General features: G+C 36.1%; 2 protein-coding genes across 12 annotated transcripts in view; both read right to left on the reverse strand.

Annotated features, from left to right (window-relative positions):
* The window catches only part of LOC121734854 (spectrin beta chain), a 78,185-nt gene extending 76,613 nt beyond the window's left edge, over positions 1–1,572 (reverse strand). For 8 of the 9 annotated variants that reach the window (XM_042125489.1, XM_042125490.1, XM_042125491.1 and 5 more), the window contains exon 1: positions 1,285–1,572. The gene's annotated coding sequence lies outside the window, so the exon portion shown is untranslated. The remainder of the gene's footprint in view (positions 1–1,284) is intronic. The other variant, XM_042125492.1, reaches the window with a different exon arrangement.
* Positions 1,573–2,935: 1,363 nt separating this feature from the next.
* Positions 2,936–17,364, reverse strand: part of LOC121735078 — a 47,164-nt gene continuing 32,735 nt past the window's right edge. The window contains exons 2-7 of one of the 3 annotated variants that reach the window (XM_042125760.1): positions 6,366–6,541; positions 5,814–5,982; positions 4,928–5,032; positions 4,490–4,659; positions 3,718–4,215; positions 2,936–3,419 (exon numbers count right to left, since the gene is read on the reverse strand). In XM_042125760.1, coding sequence (XP_041981694.1) covers positions 3,070–3,419; positions 3,718–4,215; positions 4,490–4,659; positions 4,928–5,032; positions 5,814–5,982; positions 6,366–6,534 — 1,461 coding nt within the window. In that variant the 5' untranslated portion in view covers positions 6,535–6,541 and the 3' untranslated portion in view covers positions 2,936–3,069. Of the gene's footprint in view, positions 3,420–3,717; positions 4,216–4,489; positions 4,660–4,927; positions 5,033–5,513; positions 5,625–5,663; positions 5,750–5,813; positions 5,983–6,365; positions 6,542–17,364 lie in introns of those variants that run through there. The other 2 variants (XM_042125761.1, XM_042125762.1) reach the window with 2 other exon arrangements.

The following is a 17,364-nucleotide window of genomic DNA, read 5'->3' on the forward strand; positions in this document are numbered from 1 at the left end:
ACTTACATACTAAAAAAATAATAACTAATAATAAAACAGTATTATTACCAAAATAAATAATTTATAATACCATACTATTTGAAATAAATACAAAATAATTTGCCTATAATGCATAAATACTATATGTATATTTAATAACATACATATAGTATTTAATTTAATAATAATAATAATAAGTTGTCGGAAACAAGAACAAAAACAGTGCCTTAGAAATTATCTCAGAAGTTTCAAAACAAACCAGATTTTTTATTACCTTTAACCTATATTAATATGTTTTAAGATGTAACTCATATTTTTATTAACATTTACTTTTTTATTAGTATTCTAAGTAGTATTTAACCTAATATTGACCAGATCCTATGGGATCATTGTACATTTTTAAGAATATGAATACAAAAGTAGTCTACTATACATATAACTAGCAAATCTAAGCTTAAAAACACACCACACTTAAACTTTTACCTTTATAATATTAATGCTTCAACTCCCAAGCTGTCCCAAGCGGCGGCACATTTGACCGCGATAGCAATAGATTTCCACGAATCCACAATCACAAGAGATTAAATTGCAAAGTGGAAATTGTATTTTACGTGTTTAATCCTTCCTTTACCTGGGTGGCAAATCCAGAACCTATGCATACCAAGCAGTGCCATGCGATATTACCCACAAGGCTGGGTAATTTTTTCTTTCTTACAAGAATAACTACTAGTGCTTCTTATTTCTTACAGAATACTACAACTATAAAGGCATGTTTTTATCTTTCTTTCGTTTTTGTTAGGTACGTCAGTGCACTTTTTATCATGTCATAAGATTCTTAATAAATGTAACATACCTACAGTAATTTGTACTTATCACTTATCTGTAATATATGAGTTATCAATGTACACAATTTCGTACATTTAATTTTAAACTCATTCCTTACAAAGAAACTGAGTTTACAAAAACGGCAAGTCGGTTTTTTCACACCAAGATATGATGCATTCTCGTTATTTACTTAAGCAATGTATTTTAGAACGATGATTTAATCTTTTGAAGGTCGATTTTGGGTGTGGTGATAAAAATATTTACAGTAATATGTATTATAAATTTTGCAATTTTTGGAAATAGGGGTGAAATTGGTATTAGGTAGTTGGTAGTGCCTAGGTGTGTTCGAATTTTGAATCCCGAGAAGTACCGTACCTACACTGTTCACAAAGTCGGGATATCGGCGTGGTTGCATTCCTCAAGATTTTCAGTAGCCACAACGGTTTTACGTGCAAATTAGATATTTAAAATACATCTTACCTCTTATTTAAAATACACCGCAATGCTAAAGAGCACAGTTGACACACATACACTCACAAACCACAGTTTCCAGGAGTTTTGCGGTTCCCAGGTCAACTTGTACACAAACACAGAAATGTCTATCAAACGGTCTTTTGTACCGAAGTCATGCCCAAAATCACAATTTATCACACTACATCAACACGGCTTGTATTCTCTCATAAATTTCGTCAAAATCGTCCGTAACTGAGTACGAACACGGCGTCGCAGGCGAGGCAAAAGATCACCGCGAAAGCATCACTTTACCGCCCTAGTCATAGATTATGCAAGTGATGTAAACAACTCGACCGTACAGAAGTGTCAAAATTGAAACGGTGCCTACTTTTTAAATTATTTACTTTATTTAAAATTATATTAAATTTACTTTATTTAAAATTGTAATTTTCGAAATATTTTAACTATTATTAAACTCACCTGTTGTGTGAAAATAAATAAAATAATATTTTACTCAAGTTTCTTTTGTGAAATAACAAACATTTTAATTTGAAATGTTTGTTATTTCACCTTTTTATTTTTTATAACTTGATAGACTGATAGTCAACACTTCAGTCTAGTTTATAAAAAAAAAACAATGTACAAAATACAAAACTTTAAAATAATTATTATTCCTTGTTTGAAAGTTTATGTTTTTTAATAGGTACTAAATAGAATATTTATTCCATAATGATCTTCTGAAAATTATGTATACTCTTTGTCAAAATGATGTCATCCTCCAACCATAGACAATACAGAGTGACATCTACTGTGTCTATGAACTTATTGTCTATGATCAAATAAATTTTTGACAATAAAAAAATAATTTTAGAAGATAACAATATTTTAGCAGAAACGCTTGAAAATTACAAAATTGTTAAATGATTAAATAATAAATACTGTCAGGTACTTTACATACTTCATGAATCAGGCTGAGTTAGGAATTAGGCCTTACAGCGCCATCTAGACGTGAGAAAAGGTTATATACCTGGAAAAGATTTTGAAAATGCGCAAAAGATGGCGCTGTTTATTTAAAATCACAAGATTATTTTTGAGTTTTATAAAAAAATATTAAGTAATTAAATTATAATAATAATAGTATATTTTAATAATGTTTAAAATGCTATTAAAATATTATGAGTGTATAATTTTACGTCATAAGTGTAGGAACTGTATACTTGTGGGATAATTTGTGGAGGCTCGAGGCCGCAAAGGATAAATAAAAATCATTAATTTGATTGAATCATTTATTATAAACGTATAAATATTAAATAATCTTATTAATAATTATATCACATAATAATAACTTACAAATTTAACTTCGAGGAAATGCTAATGTGAATAAAAATTAAAAACCTCTATCACCAACACCTTTATCTAATCCAAAAGCATTGCCTCAAAACATTATGTTACTTACTAATAATACTAGACAGAGCATAATATTATATTTCAATATTTAGTTTATCAGAGGAATAATAATTATTATAACTTCAAATAAATATTTGCAGTTATAAAATTAGTCCTAGGGAAAAGAAGATTATTTTCCCTAGGAATAGGCTACTTATATTTATTTTTCTTTCCTATCGTCTTGGGATATTTATGAAGAGAGAACCTTTTCGGCTTTCACAAGTAAGCTGCGTTTACAAATCACACCTTCTCAACAGAATAGAATAAGAAATTAGATGTAATCGCGGCCTATATTATTGTAATTTTAGTGAATTCACCAATAAATTCGATCAAACTTCGATGTCTTACAAAACTACATATTTTAACTTAATACGCTCTATTGTATGGCCAATTATTACTGGATGACGAGTGGTGGTCTAAATAGGGACTATCGGTGAGTAAAAGTTTGCTTCCACTGAGACCAGAGCTGCTGCTTTCGTTTGAAGAGAACAGACTCTTGGTTCCCGTGTAGAAAGAGAGGGATGTATGCATCGGGTCGTGCGGTACTCGTCGTCTCGCTCGCACTAGTGATGCGAAAGCTACAGCGATTCCGCAGATGAATATGACGCCGAGAACGCAGAACGCTAGCGCCATCTTGCCGGGGGATAAGCAAATTGTCTTATCGCCCGGTGAAAACCGTCTGATCAAATCTTCTTCACCTTGGATTCTTCTCGAATCTGAAATAAATAATAACGAAGAGTTAGAAAAGCGTTAGGTAGAGAGCGGAGTTAGGTAGAGACAGTCGCAATTTGCATCTGTCGCTACTTGATTTCTCTGTTATGCTCCTGTGTCTATAAAATAGATGTGTAAAGGAGACAGTGATATATTTTATGCGTGAGTTAAAGAGACAAGTAGCCACATGTGAACAGTGTACTACTCGGCTGTGGATATTTTTTTAGGTTTGTTATGACGTGTATTCGATAACATCGTACCATTTTTGTAAAAAAATATTTAACAAAATAATATCAAACCCACCTTTTATGGAAGCCTCATCCTCCAACTCAATATTGGGTGCCAAAACCTCGATACTGTTGTACACTTCGAGTCGGTCTATCACGACGCCTTTGGCCTCCTTATCCAAACGCGCCTTCCGCACCAAACCGTCCTTAGTCTGCTGGGGTCTCTGCAGCGCTTTGCAGTTGACTACTGGACATGGTCCCTTACAGAGTTCCAAACCGCAGGACAGGTGAAGCTTCGCTCTATCGGGGAACTTGAATGCCGCAAAAGTGGTGACAGCGTGTTGGTACGTCATCATACTTTTGTAAATCGTTTCTGGATCTTTCGATCTCAGTTTCTCCATTCGAATCTTCTCGTCGCTGAAGTCTATTTCGTCTTTCTGCTTGTGCCGGTGTATGATGGGCTTGCTGAATATGCTCTCGTCTATGGGACAGCCGGCTTCGTCGAGGAGTTTCTGAGAGGCCTCGCCTAGACCGTCATGGGCGATGCAGTTCGTTACGCGTAGGCCGACGCCAACTGAAAATTACAGAAAGATTGGTCATCATTTAGCTCGTTAGAAAGGTTCTTTGAAGAATCTTCACATAATTTCTTAATTTTAAGCTTAATTTTTTTTATTGACTTAGGTACACCGAAGTGCAAAATAAAATGAAGACAAAGTTTTTGCTTTACCATTCTAATATTATGTTTAAATGTGACCACAACAGCTGCTAACGCGATGTAATACTATTTACGCAGGAGCAATTAACTCCTGTGTCCGCAATTTCATCGTATACCTACTCTAATAGCCTACCTGGCAGTGTAGCCTGTATAACGAGCTTGGTGGGCTGCCCCACGTCGACGGTGGTGGGTTCCGCGCTGGGTGCCGCGGGGCCGAGCCTCATCCACGCGCGCGCCGACTCCAGCAGTAGCTCCCTCTGTTCCACGTCAGCTATGTCCTCCACGTGACGGTTGCGGCCAGTCCTAGAAGGTTAATGTTTAAAATACTTTATTGGTTATTGTTTATGTTGTAACGTACCAAAACTGACATAAATCTAGATGAATTATCTTTATTTTTATCATCACCTACATAGATCAAATGAATTAAACATTTTGTTAGTCTCACTAAAACTCTAAAACGTCTGAACCGAATTGGCTAATTAAAAATTTTAGTCAAGATATATTCGTGGAAGCCCAAGGTAGGAACCAAAGAAAAATGCTATATTTATCGTCATTTCAAGTTCACCCGTACCTCGCTCTCTTTCCGTCATGTCCGGAAATCTCTCTCAGCTTGGACTTGATGACCCCCTCCAGCGCCGAGCTGTTGATGCGGATCGCGCGCCGCTGCAGCTTGCACCTGCAAGTTGCAACCACATCACTATTACCTACACGTCACATCCGATATTCAGCATCACCAAGGCATAAGTGTCAATTCTCCTTGACGTTTGTACCTGGTGTTTCTAATACCTTCACGAATTCTTTCATTCATGTATATCGTGCCACAAGCTTCAGTTTAGGCTAATCTTCACTGTTTAGGGAATGCAGAAACAAGGTTCCTGTTTGAACTACCATGTAAGTGTCTAAACCACGGAGCTACTTTGTATTAGCTCCGTGGTCTAAACACAGTAGGCCAAAGTTACGCGGCGTGAATTCCGCATGATTACTACCCGCAATGTATTTTAAATTACCGATGACACACTATTTCCGTCCGTATATTGTACGCGTTTGACATTGCGGGTCAATTGCGGGCGTAATCATGCTGAATGTCCGCCGCGTAACTTCGGCCGTTGAGCGGGGAGAAGCTAACCCCGCAATATCTCCCTGTCTCACTCTATCACCTCACAAACAGCTCCAGGTCCGTAGCCTGCTGCAGCTGCCTGTCCATCTACACCACTAGCTGTAAGCTATAGTACGGTTCGTCCTCAGCCATGCTGTTGTTGAGCGGGGAGAAGCTAACCCCGCAACATCTCTCTGTCTCATTCTCTCACCTCACAAGCAGCTCCAGGTCCGTAGCCTGCTGCAGCAGCCTGTCCATCTGCACCACTAGCTGCAAGCTATAGTACAGCTCGTCGTCAGCCATGCTGTTGTTGAGCGGGGAAAACCTAACCCCGCAACATCTCTCTGTCTCACTCTCTCACCTCACAAGCAGCTCCAGGTCCGTAGCCTGCTGCAGCTGCCTGTCCATCTGCACCACTAGCTGCAAACTGTAGTACAGTTCATCCTCAGCCATGCTGTTGTTGAGCGGGGAGGTGCGGACCCCGCACGCGTTGGACGGCAGGTGTAGAGTTATGTTGTTGGTGGATTGCCCTGGAAAGTTAACGATGATATGCATAGTGAGAATTACATTTTGGTTTATACTTATATATTAATGAGACATAATGATTTAATAGATCTGACTTCTGAGACAGTATTCTGAAAATATGCGCAAAATAATGCTAGCATTGACGTGTTTCGTCGAGTAAGCTTAGCGAAAACTTGTTACTGCATAATATTATCTAAGAAAAACCTTTAAATTCTATAGCAACCATCTGCAATATCCCTTTGACACTCATTACCAATTCAATCAAATTACCTACTTTATTACAGACTTTTATACCTTGGGCTGATAACGGTAAAGCTTCTTTCAAAAACTACTTCTTAGCCATAAGATTTTTTTTTACATAATCGACTTATACACATAGACTACTGACCTCTAGCATGACACTCCCTAGCGAAGTCCTTGCTGAACACCAGGCCCTTGAAGGGCTCCTGCATGGTGACGGTCACGGTCACAGAACTCCTGTCACAGGTGGTGGCGACGTCGGTAACCCGGTTGGCCGCCTCACAACCGCACACCAGCGCGATGAGTATCAGCCACATGCTCGGCCTGGAATCGATGAAACAGTTGATGAGCAAAAAGAATACTTATCGTGGACTTCAATCCAGAAGGGCGTATAAGCGCTACTTTTCAGGAAGCAACAAAAACTTTTTTAGTTTTTGTTTAATTCGTCTCTACAACTGAAAATTTGCATGTGTCTATGAAAGTACTTCCTTAATTGCGTGAAATGATCTTTTGTATACAAGATGTTAGTGTACTTGAACCATTATCCCTGAAACCATCAAATGAGCCTGACAAAATGAACAACTTTTTCTATGGGAACAATGCTGGGAACTCAAAAAAATCCGTCTTCATACCCATACAAATTGCCGATGCGGGCATCCGTATGGGTATGAAGACGGCATTTTTTTGAGTTCCCAACATTGTTCTCATAGAAAAATTTGTTCATTTTGACGGGCTCATTTGATGGTTTCAAGGATAACGGTGTTTACACTAACACACTGTATATTTTCTATTCCAAAACTCCCAATATTGCACTAACATCTAGTTTAAATTTTCTTACGACATTTTTATACGCCCTCGATATTATAAGTAGCTTGAAAAATGAAACTCATTAACATAACACCTCGCAGAACATATCCATACTAATATTATTAATGAGAAAGTGTGTCTGTCTGTTACCTCTTTACGCCTAAACAGCTGAAATGTTTTTGCTGAAAATTTAAATTTGGTATCCAGGGTATACTTTGAGTCCAGGAAAAGGACATATAGGATACTTTTCATCGAAACTTGTACTGTTCCCGCACGATCAACTTATTTTGGCGCAACGGATCAAGTCCCATCAATCAAGTTATCCCTTTGTCAAGTTCTATACAAAAGAGTTCAACGCGTCAAAAACTTGAGTACTTAAAAGTTTGTAGACTAAACAACGCACAACCCTAATTTGCGCCTTTTCTGTCTACTCTGCCTTCGAGGTTTCTGAAATTGTTACGTTTGCCCCAACATAAGGCTGGCCTCACACAGCCGGAATTTCATAATCAGAAATTCATATTCTTACAGATCGATCTATGAAATTCATAATCTGAAAAAATCAGAATGTGTGTGGAGCGTACTGATATTGTATGGTATTCCGGTCTTTCTGAATTAATAATATGAATTTCCGATTATGAAATTCCGGCTGTGTGAGGCCAGCTTAAATGTCTACAGCGGGTTTCGGCCTGGCTGAGCTGACCGCGATCGGTCGGAAAATCTTCCGTTATCCCATATTACTAAAATTATAACCGAGTTATTACAGTTACATTAGCAAATTTGTCTGCTCGTTTCATGGCTCATGAAAAAATATTATAGCAAAATAAGTTGATAATGCGCATAGAAATTTTCGTAACTTTTCGGCAACGATCGTATTTCCCGAGCGTCGGAAGACGTCACTGCAAGCGCTATTTTAAACTTAACTTTAAGAAAAACAGCGCTTTGCAGCGACGTAGAGGCGCCTGACGTTGCTTGGACGTTACCATGGTAACGCCGCGATGGCTTCCCGGTGAATAGCACATAATATTGTCAGGATCGGCGACAGCGGACAGCCACCTGCTATATGATATTTACTTCTATTTCCTTTGAACAAGGTGCAAAATGCAAGTGCATTGTTTGGAGCTCTTACGTTTCATAGATTCGGGTGTTTTCGTGATTACGACAATAATTAGTCTATAGAAGTATAGAGTACTGTACATAATGTAAAAATAGAGCAGGCGCGGTCCAAAGGGGGGGTCACAGGGGACATGGGGTCATGTCAAAATCTAAGGTAAAGTTGAAAAATCTCAAAATCTTGCCAAATAGTAAAAGGAAATTTCTAGCTATCCCCTAACCACTTCACCCAACCTTAGACAGCTCTCAACCCAGAACCGAAACCGAAATGACCCCCCCCCCCCCCAATTTCAGGCTGCGACCGCGCCTGAAATAGAATAGGTAACCAAAAGAACGCTTTGCTCTACATTCCACACCTTACCGACTAAAGTCAGTGCGCAAATGTTTTTTGGACTTTTTTTTTTTATTTCTGGACCACCAAGACCACAGCCAATCAAGTAATGAGTGATGGAAGTTCTGATTGCAGCTAATCAAAACGCCATCTTAAGACCCGTAATGTAGCGGTATCGTCGCCCTACTTATTTTCACACCATAAACTATACTTTCTTTGTTGTTACATACTATTATTCGTATTATGCATTTCAGTGAAAAATACAACAATAACAACTTTCTTTTGTTATTTTGAACTAGATATTAAATGCGTTATTTGTGTAATGACTTATTATTTTGTTTAATGTGTGGTCTTAACATCTTATTATATATTGTTGTATTGTTATATATTGTTTTTGAAGTAACAATGGAACAAATTTTGTCAAAAGTATATGCATCTAACAAAAAGGTTATTATATGTGGTGATTTTAAGATTAATTTATTAGATTTAACCTCCACTACTGTTAGGTTCACATCTTTATTTCAATCGTATAACCTTCACAGTTTGTTTCAGGAACCTACAAGGGACTGTGATACCTACTACAGCCACTTGTATTGACAACATATTTACTATCTTATTCCTGATAAAAAAGAAATAATTAATAAGCTAAGTTCTGATCACTGTGGACAAATAGCTTCTTTTAATATGAAATGTGACAGTGACGCGAAGAAAAATCTTGTGTTTATTCCTGTGACCACAAAACGTATTGAGCAATTTAGAAGTAAATTAAATTCAAATATCCATTTATTGGATAGGTCACATAACTCTGACGAAGCTTTTAATAAATTATTTAAGGTGATAAGAACTCAATTTAATTCAATATTTACTTCTAAAACGGTTAGAAACAGTAATAAAAAAACTAAATTTATTAATAGGGCAACAAAAGGAATAAAAATAAGTAGGAAAAGATTATATGACTTATATGATGAAAGGCATATTAACAATAGTGAAGTATTTAAAGCATATGTTAAAAACTACTCAAAAACCTTCAGAAAAGTTTGTAAAGCTGCTAAAGCTAAATGATTTTCAATGACTGTATAAAAAATGGTGATTTTCCTGACTTAATGAAGCATAGCAAGATTGTTCCTTTATTCAAAGCCGGAACTAAATCGGATTCCACGAATTTCAGGCCTATATCAATTCTACCGACCTTTAGTAAAATATTTGAAAAAAATATTTTAAAACAATTACTAGTACATTTTAATTCAAATAATTTACTACATGATAATCAATACGGATTTACTAAGGGTCGATCCACAACGGATGCTGGTATAGGACTTCTTTGCAGTATTTTTGAGGCATGGGGGGAGTCGCAGGATGCCTTAGGTGTGTTTTGCGATCTCTCCAAAGCCTTCGATTGTGTTGAGCTTGCTACATTGATCAGGAAATTGCGCCACTACGGAATTAAAGACTCTGCTCTCAGCCTTTTGACTTCTTACCTTAAAAATAGGACTCAAAGGGTTGAGGTAAATAGAAAAAGGTCCAAAGGAACCAAAATAGAATTAGGTGTCCCACAGGGATCTATATTAGGCCCATTTCTTTTTCTCATCTATATAAATGACTTACCTTATCTAGTTAAGGGTAATAATAATGAGATAGTGCTTTTTGCTGATGACACTTCACTTATTTTTAAAGTGAAGCGACAACAGTCGAACTACGACGAGGTAAACAGTGCTCTCTCAAAAATAGTACATTGGTTTAATGTTAATAACTTACTTTTAAATTCTAGTAAAACTAAATGTATAAAGTTTACTTTGCCCAATGTTGGGCAAGTCCAAACCAATGTAGTATTAAATGATGAGAAGATGAATTTAGTAGACAACACTGTATTCTTAGGTATTACACTTGATAGTAAATTACAGTGGGGTCCTCACATTGTTAATCTTGCAGGTAGGCTCAGTTCTGCAGCATATGCAGTCAGAAAAATTAGGGAAATTTCTGACGAGGACACGGCACGATTAGTATATTTTAGTTATTTTCATTGTAGGATGTCGTATGAAGTCCTTTTATGGGGAAACGCTGCCGACATTAATACAATATTTGTGCTACAGAAGCGAGCCATACGTTCTATTTATAAAATGTCTGCTTTAGAATCTCTGAGAGATAAATTTAAAGAAATTGGTATTCTAACTGTTGCTTCTCAATACATTTTGGATAATGTAATATATGTTAGAAAAAATATAAGTAAATTTAAAGTTAAAAGTGACATTCACTCTAGGAATACTAGAAATAAGCACAAGCTAGATATGCCGGTGATCAGACTTAGTAAAGTCTGTAAATCTTTTAAAGGTCAATGTATACGCCTTTACAATAAAATCCCAGAAAACGTTCAAAATCTTTCCATTAATAAATTTAAAAAAGTAGTTAAAGAACGTTTGTGTGCCAAAGCCTATTATAAGGTCAATGATTTCATAAACGATGGCACACCTTGGGAGTAGGATGGCTTCTTGCAAGGCTACTTCTTCATTATTATAGTACTTACAATTATGTATGTGGATATTGTATATAATATTTAGTTACAAAATTGTAAACTTTATTTTAAAAGATTAATTTTTTTCTCACTTTTTTTGGTAAAAAAGTGGGCCCCGTGCGAGTTTCTTACGCCGGTTCTTCTCGCCGGGTTAGTTCCCGAACCGGTGGTAGGCATCATGTAGGACATTCTGAAAACATTTATTTTAAATTTATTCAGAAATAAAACAATTTTGATTTTTTTGATTTTTGTTAATATAAGTTTTAGCGCGTTCTCCGATGTTTGAGTAACATAATATTATATTTTTAGAGTTGATTGTTATTTGATTAATATTATTTATTAAGTATTTTATAAAGTAGTAAAAAATGGTATTAGGAGAGTTGTTATTTCATATTATTATTCCATGGTAGCAGAGTTTGGCTAAGTAAGTGACGAAAATATGGGATACCGAACTTACGTGCTACTGGTATTTCCTTGTAAATTGTAGCAGGGCCGGACCGTGAGCTTACGAGGCCCTGGGCTGAAACTACTTAGGGCCACAATATTTTAACTGTCAGTTCGTAGTACCAACACCAAATTGTATAATAAATCTTGATCGTAGGATTCTCAGGGGTACCAACAAAAATTTAATAAAATTTTAAATTCTTTCGCATTATCGTCTATTTTTGACTTGACTTAGCTGGGGGGCGGAGGCCCTTGAACTCATGGGGCCCTGGGCTTGGCCCAAATAGCCATAATATGGTAGATCCGGCCCTGCCTAGTAGACGGTAGTAAAACTTTAGAATATCTATTGCGTAAGTTTTCCAAGTACATACTTATTTTTAAAACATGCAGTTTTGAGCTTAATGCGGGGATTAATCTTAATCAAAAATGATAACCTTGCACACAACCAAAGACCAAGCGTATACGCATCGCAATAAGATTCATTTTAGCTTAGCATAAAACTGTAACTACTCGGGCGGATCTTCTCTATTTTTCATGTTTTTTTTAATATCTTTGAAAATAAATATTAAAAAACAAAATTGTTCGGTTAAAGAGATTTTAATATATATTCACTAACAATTTATTCAAATAAAATGTATAATTATACTAGTTAATACTTATATTTCGATGAAATAGAGTTTTTTCGGAGGTGAGTCTGTAAATTAATTACAGCCAATTGCCAAAGTATTACGTTTTATTAAAATGTTTATAGTTTAAGGTATTTTAAATATTGTGCTTTATATCTCATATTTTTAACACTTCGTTATTATATTGGAACTAGGTAAACCGGGAGTCACGGAATAACAAATTGGGGTTTATCCTCGCCTTAAAGTATAGATGCTTTACGTACTTATACTTATAATAGGTAGAGCGAGTGACGAGTTGTGTAGTAATGTACAGTTACAGTGGCAAAATACAGACAATTATAACAGTAATATCACGTGAACTGAGAATGTTACACTAACAAAGAACTGGAGATATCATCGCGAAAATTAATAGTCGTCAGATATAAACGCGTATTCCCTCTTAAAAGGCCGGCGAGTGCCATGAGCGATGGTAGTTGCTTTCCATCAGGTGACCCGTTTGCTCGTTTGCCCCCTAATTGTATGAAAAAGGCCATATATGGAGAGGTATTGAACAAGGTCTATAATGGCCACTGAGTTAATCCTACAAAATTTTGCTCATCATAATCTTTATTATTAAGTAATATCACAGGTTAGATGACCCGGCGAACTTTGTATCACTTTACTCCTCATAAACCTTCCCTGGACATCCACGAGCATTAATTTATTTTCAAGACTAAAATTAGCCAAATCAGCTCAGCCGTTCTTGATTTTTAGCGACACTAACAAAATTTTATATTGATTTTTATTAATATCCATTATAGTATACTTAGATTTTGTTAAATAGTACTTATAGTAGGTTTTGATTAGATTTAAGTTAGTATTTTCACTACTTAATAAAATTGCGAGAACCTGGCATTAATTTCTTCTATGAAATTAAAAAAAAAACTTGTATCACGAATCACAATCGATTCTTATAACAATCGGGCACAATTCGATCACGTCTCGATTCTTATGGGTGCAATGTTTTGGTACCTTACTTTCATTGTATTCCGTTATGGATTAGAATTGGGTGAGAGAAAGTACATACATTGATAAAATCGATGATAACGATTGCTTAGCCCAGTTTAAAAGAGGTTATCAAATCGCTTAGTCAGCATTGTTCTATTGCCACAGAAAAAAGGTTTTGATCTATGAATCTATGAGGATGATAGACAATGTGTCGTAAAATATTTTGTTTATAACTATGATGTATACATCTACTTAGTAATATTCTACAGACTATTTCTCTTTAAGGCGAGGATAAACCCCAATTTGTTATTCCGTGACTCTCGGTTTACCTAGTTCCAATATAATAACCAAGTGTTAAAAAATATGAGATATAAAGCACAATATTTAAAATACCTTAAACCATAAACGTTTTAATAAAACGTAATACTTTGGCTGTAATTAATTTACAAACTCAAATCCGAAAAAACTCTATTTCTTCGAAATATAAGTATTAACTAGGATAATTATACATTTTATTTGAATAAATTGTTAGCAAATCTATATTAAAATCGCTTTAACCGAACAATTTTGGTTCTTAATATTTATTTCCAAAGATATTAAAAAAAAAACATGAAAAATAGAGAGGATCCGCCCGAGTAGTTACAGTATTATGCTAAGCTAAAATGAATCTTATTGCGATGCGTATACGCTTGGTCTTTGGTTGTGTGCAAGGTTATCGTTTTTTATTGAGATGAATCCCCGCCTTAATATCAAAATGACTTAACTTCGGTGTTTTCAAAGATAATACGAGTATTATATGTATTACTAAAACATGTTATCCGTAAACGACTGCGTTTACAAAAGTAGTTTGTTTAGTGTACTATGTTTACTCTCTAGCTTAAGTAAAGGCTTGACTGCTATTATTAAATTATTCCTTTATAATCTACAATTCAATTTAGATAAAATACTGAGTATTTTATTGATATTAAAATGAAAACTTCGCAAGAAGTCTTGAATGAACCTAAACATTACCTCTCAGTGCCCCTGTATTATTTACTTAAGTGCCGCAACAGTCAGGAATCTTGTACAACTGCTGCTTTAGAACAGTTAAGTAAATCGTCCTGGATTAGTACCGGTAACTAACTACACCATTCTGAGGTTATCCACTGTCGCCGTTACCGGGACGTCAACTACAAATGATCATATAAAATGCCACCTACTCACAAAAGCCGGTCCAGTCACTTCGGAGGAGTTTGGGGGGATTAAGCATCGCGACGTGAGAATTTAATACAATGTGTAAGTATTAAATTCTCACATAATAATACCTATAAACCTATATCAATGTACAGCTATCAAAGAAGTTGACTCATAGCCAGATAGCGGACCTATAGATTAGTTTGGTTAAGTTCTGTCAACCGACAGATCACAGTAGGGTTGTTGAGGAAGTGATTATGAGGAAGAGGAGGAGGAAGAGGAATTGTCACGCGCAAATTTAGAGGATGAGGAAGAGGATATTTTTTGAGGAAGAAGATGCGGATGAGGAAGCGGATGAGGAATAGGATGATAGGAAATTATAAATACTAGCGGACCCAACCCAAAAGCCTTTGTCCTGTCTGTACATAACTAGATACATACATCACACAATACAAAATAATTAAAAGGGCATTTTCCAGTGGACCAAATTATGAATCTAAACCATTCTCAAAACACACACAATACAGAATCATCAAAATCGGTCCAGCAGTTAAGGAGGAGTTAAGTAACATACACAACACACAAAAAAAGATGAGTGAATGATACAATTGGCAAAAAATGGTACTCTGGCGTGTGCGTTGCGCGTTGCCATGATTGGATACGCGACGTGCATGCGCAGTGAAATTCCTCATAAATTCCTCTTAAATTTTGAGGAAGCGATAGCGGAAGAGGATTTTTTTATTTTTATTTATGAGGATGCGATAACGGTTGAGGAACCCAAAATATTGCGGAACTTCCGCATTGTGAGGAAGCGGAAGAGGAATCCTCAGCAACCCTAGATCACAGGCCAGTGGCCACATAATCCCACCAAATAACATAGATCCGTCAACTGCCTGTGTATCCATTTTTCGACGGTACCTATATTTTAAACTTACATGTCTTTAACAACATTAACTGTTCAACTTGCGCAGCCTTAATCCATACTTCCATACTAGTATTATAAATGCGAAAGTGTGTCCGTCTGTCCGTCTGTCTGTCTGTATGTGTGTCTGTCTGTCTGTCTGTTACCTTTTCACGTCCAAACCGCTGAACCGATTTTGATGTGTTATGGAGATACTTTGAGTCCCGGGAAAGGACATAGAATACTTTTGTAAAATGTACAGTTTCCACGTGGTAAAGGGGTTTAGGCGCAACGGAGTTGAGGACGTCGTCTAGTACTTAATATAAGTAAGTAAAGACTAAAGTCAGGCCAAAAAAAATACGATTATAATATTATGTAGGCCACAATAAATTGTTGCATTTCTGCAAAGGATAATTTTCCGACATTAGTTTTGTGGGTCAGTGCTAATATACAGACAGACATTAAGCACAGACAGACAGCACGACTGACCGACATTACAATGTATATCTGAATAATCTAATTTGCACGGTATATTATGGTATAACCTTAATGTCACATGATGCGTCCGCCTTAAATATTATTTTTTTACATAAGACGACAATTTAGGCATACCTTAAAGACATGCAGGTAAGTATGTCGAGGCAAAATACGTGTTCAAAAGGAACCAAAAAATCGTAACATATAATCTTAACTATAGTAATTTACTTTAGGCTAAAATAGATTAATTGCTAAAGTTTTAGCGGATATCAATAAAAATTCCCAGCCAAGCTTTTAGCAATAAAATAAAATATTTTATAACGGAACACGCAGACAAATAATTGCATGGTAATGAAAGTTCACTGCTAACGCAAGTACAGCCAGATGCAAAAACAACTTTAGCCTTTCATAATACACATAAAATTGATATAAATACATATTCAGATTAAATTAATTAAAAATTAGAGGTCTATGCTACATAATATTATTATTGACAATCAATTCTTCATTTGAGAAGAATAAGAGTAAGGACCAAGGGCTCCCACACATAAATGCGAAGTCGCAGTCCACAGATTAGTAATTTGCGATGCGATGCGAATTCGCAGTTTTGTGTGGGGGCCCTTAAACATCAAACTTATAGAATAAAGCAAGAAATTATAATTACTATGTTGTATAAAAAACATAGACAGAAGGCGCGGACCCCTTCCTATAATACTTTGTCTGTTGGTTGTCACTTCTTCACCGTGGAATCGTTTGTGATATTTTGATAAAGATATGTACTTACCTACCTTGAATTCCAAAAAGGCTACAGGATCGTTTACATTATGAAAGTTATACGGTCAGCACTCAGCACAGCATAGAAGTCTTTGACTTACATAATATACACTCAAATAAATTATTTTAAAAATATGCCATCTATTGCCTAGGAATACTAACAACGCGTCGCTGCTTATTTAAAAAAAAACCTAGCCTAGTTGACGCACAGGAATACTTAGGGCCTGTTTCACCACTTCCTGATAAGGCTATCCACCACTTAACTTGACACATGAAGTATGGAGAATCTGTCAAAAAAGTTGTGAATAGCCTATTAGGCACTTTATCAGAAAGTGGTGAAACAGGCCCTTACTATCAACGCCCTCTGCCCCTAACATGCAGGTACTAATAAAAAAGTTTCGATGTCGAATCAAGGTCACATATCGTTCTGTCTAGCCTTCAGATTTACGCCGAACGCGCGATAAGGAACTTCGTTCCAAAAATGTTATCCATTAGCTTTACCTCGGCAGTCCCCGAGTGCCATGCGTTTTATTTTTTTTCTAAAATTTCCAGTATACTCGCAGTGGAGTGTACAAGTGAGTCCCACGCCATTGTGACCGGAGTTCCCTTCACATAATGATTATCGATGATTTTCACCTTTTTTGCTTTTTATGCCTCAATGGAAACTACATGTGATTGGAGATCGCATTGTATACCTTTGCGCATCTTTTGTTGAAATTATGGATGTCATTATGTAGAAATTATTGATGAATGAATGAAATCCTCTCAGGTTCATAGCTGGCCAACTAAAGCAGTCAGCACGGTTCTTATGACTACCACATAATAGAGGTATAGGGGTCTCCTACTATAGAATAGACACTGACAAAGGAAACTCTGTTTGAGCTAAATTATTCTTTTTTAGGGTTCCGTACCCAAAGGGTAAAAACGGGACCCTATTACTGAGACTTCGATGTCTGTCTGTCTGTCTCCAGGCTGTAACTCAAGAACGGTAATAGCTAGAGAGTTGAA

This window comes from Aricia agestis, chromosome 16 (assembly GCF_905147365.1).
Source record: "Aricia agestis chromosome 16, ilAriAges1.1, whole genome shotgun sequence".
In the NCBI taxonomy this organism is placed as follows: Eukaryota; Metazoa; Arthropoda; class Insecta; order Lepidoptera; family Lycaenidae; genus Aricia; species Aricia agestis.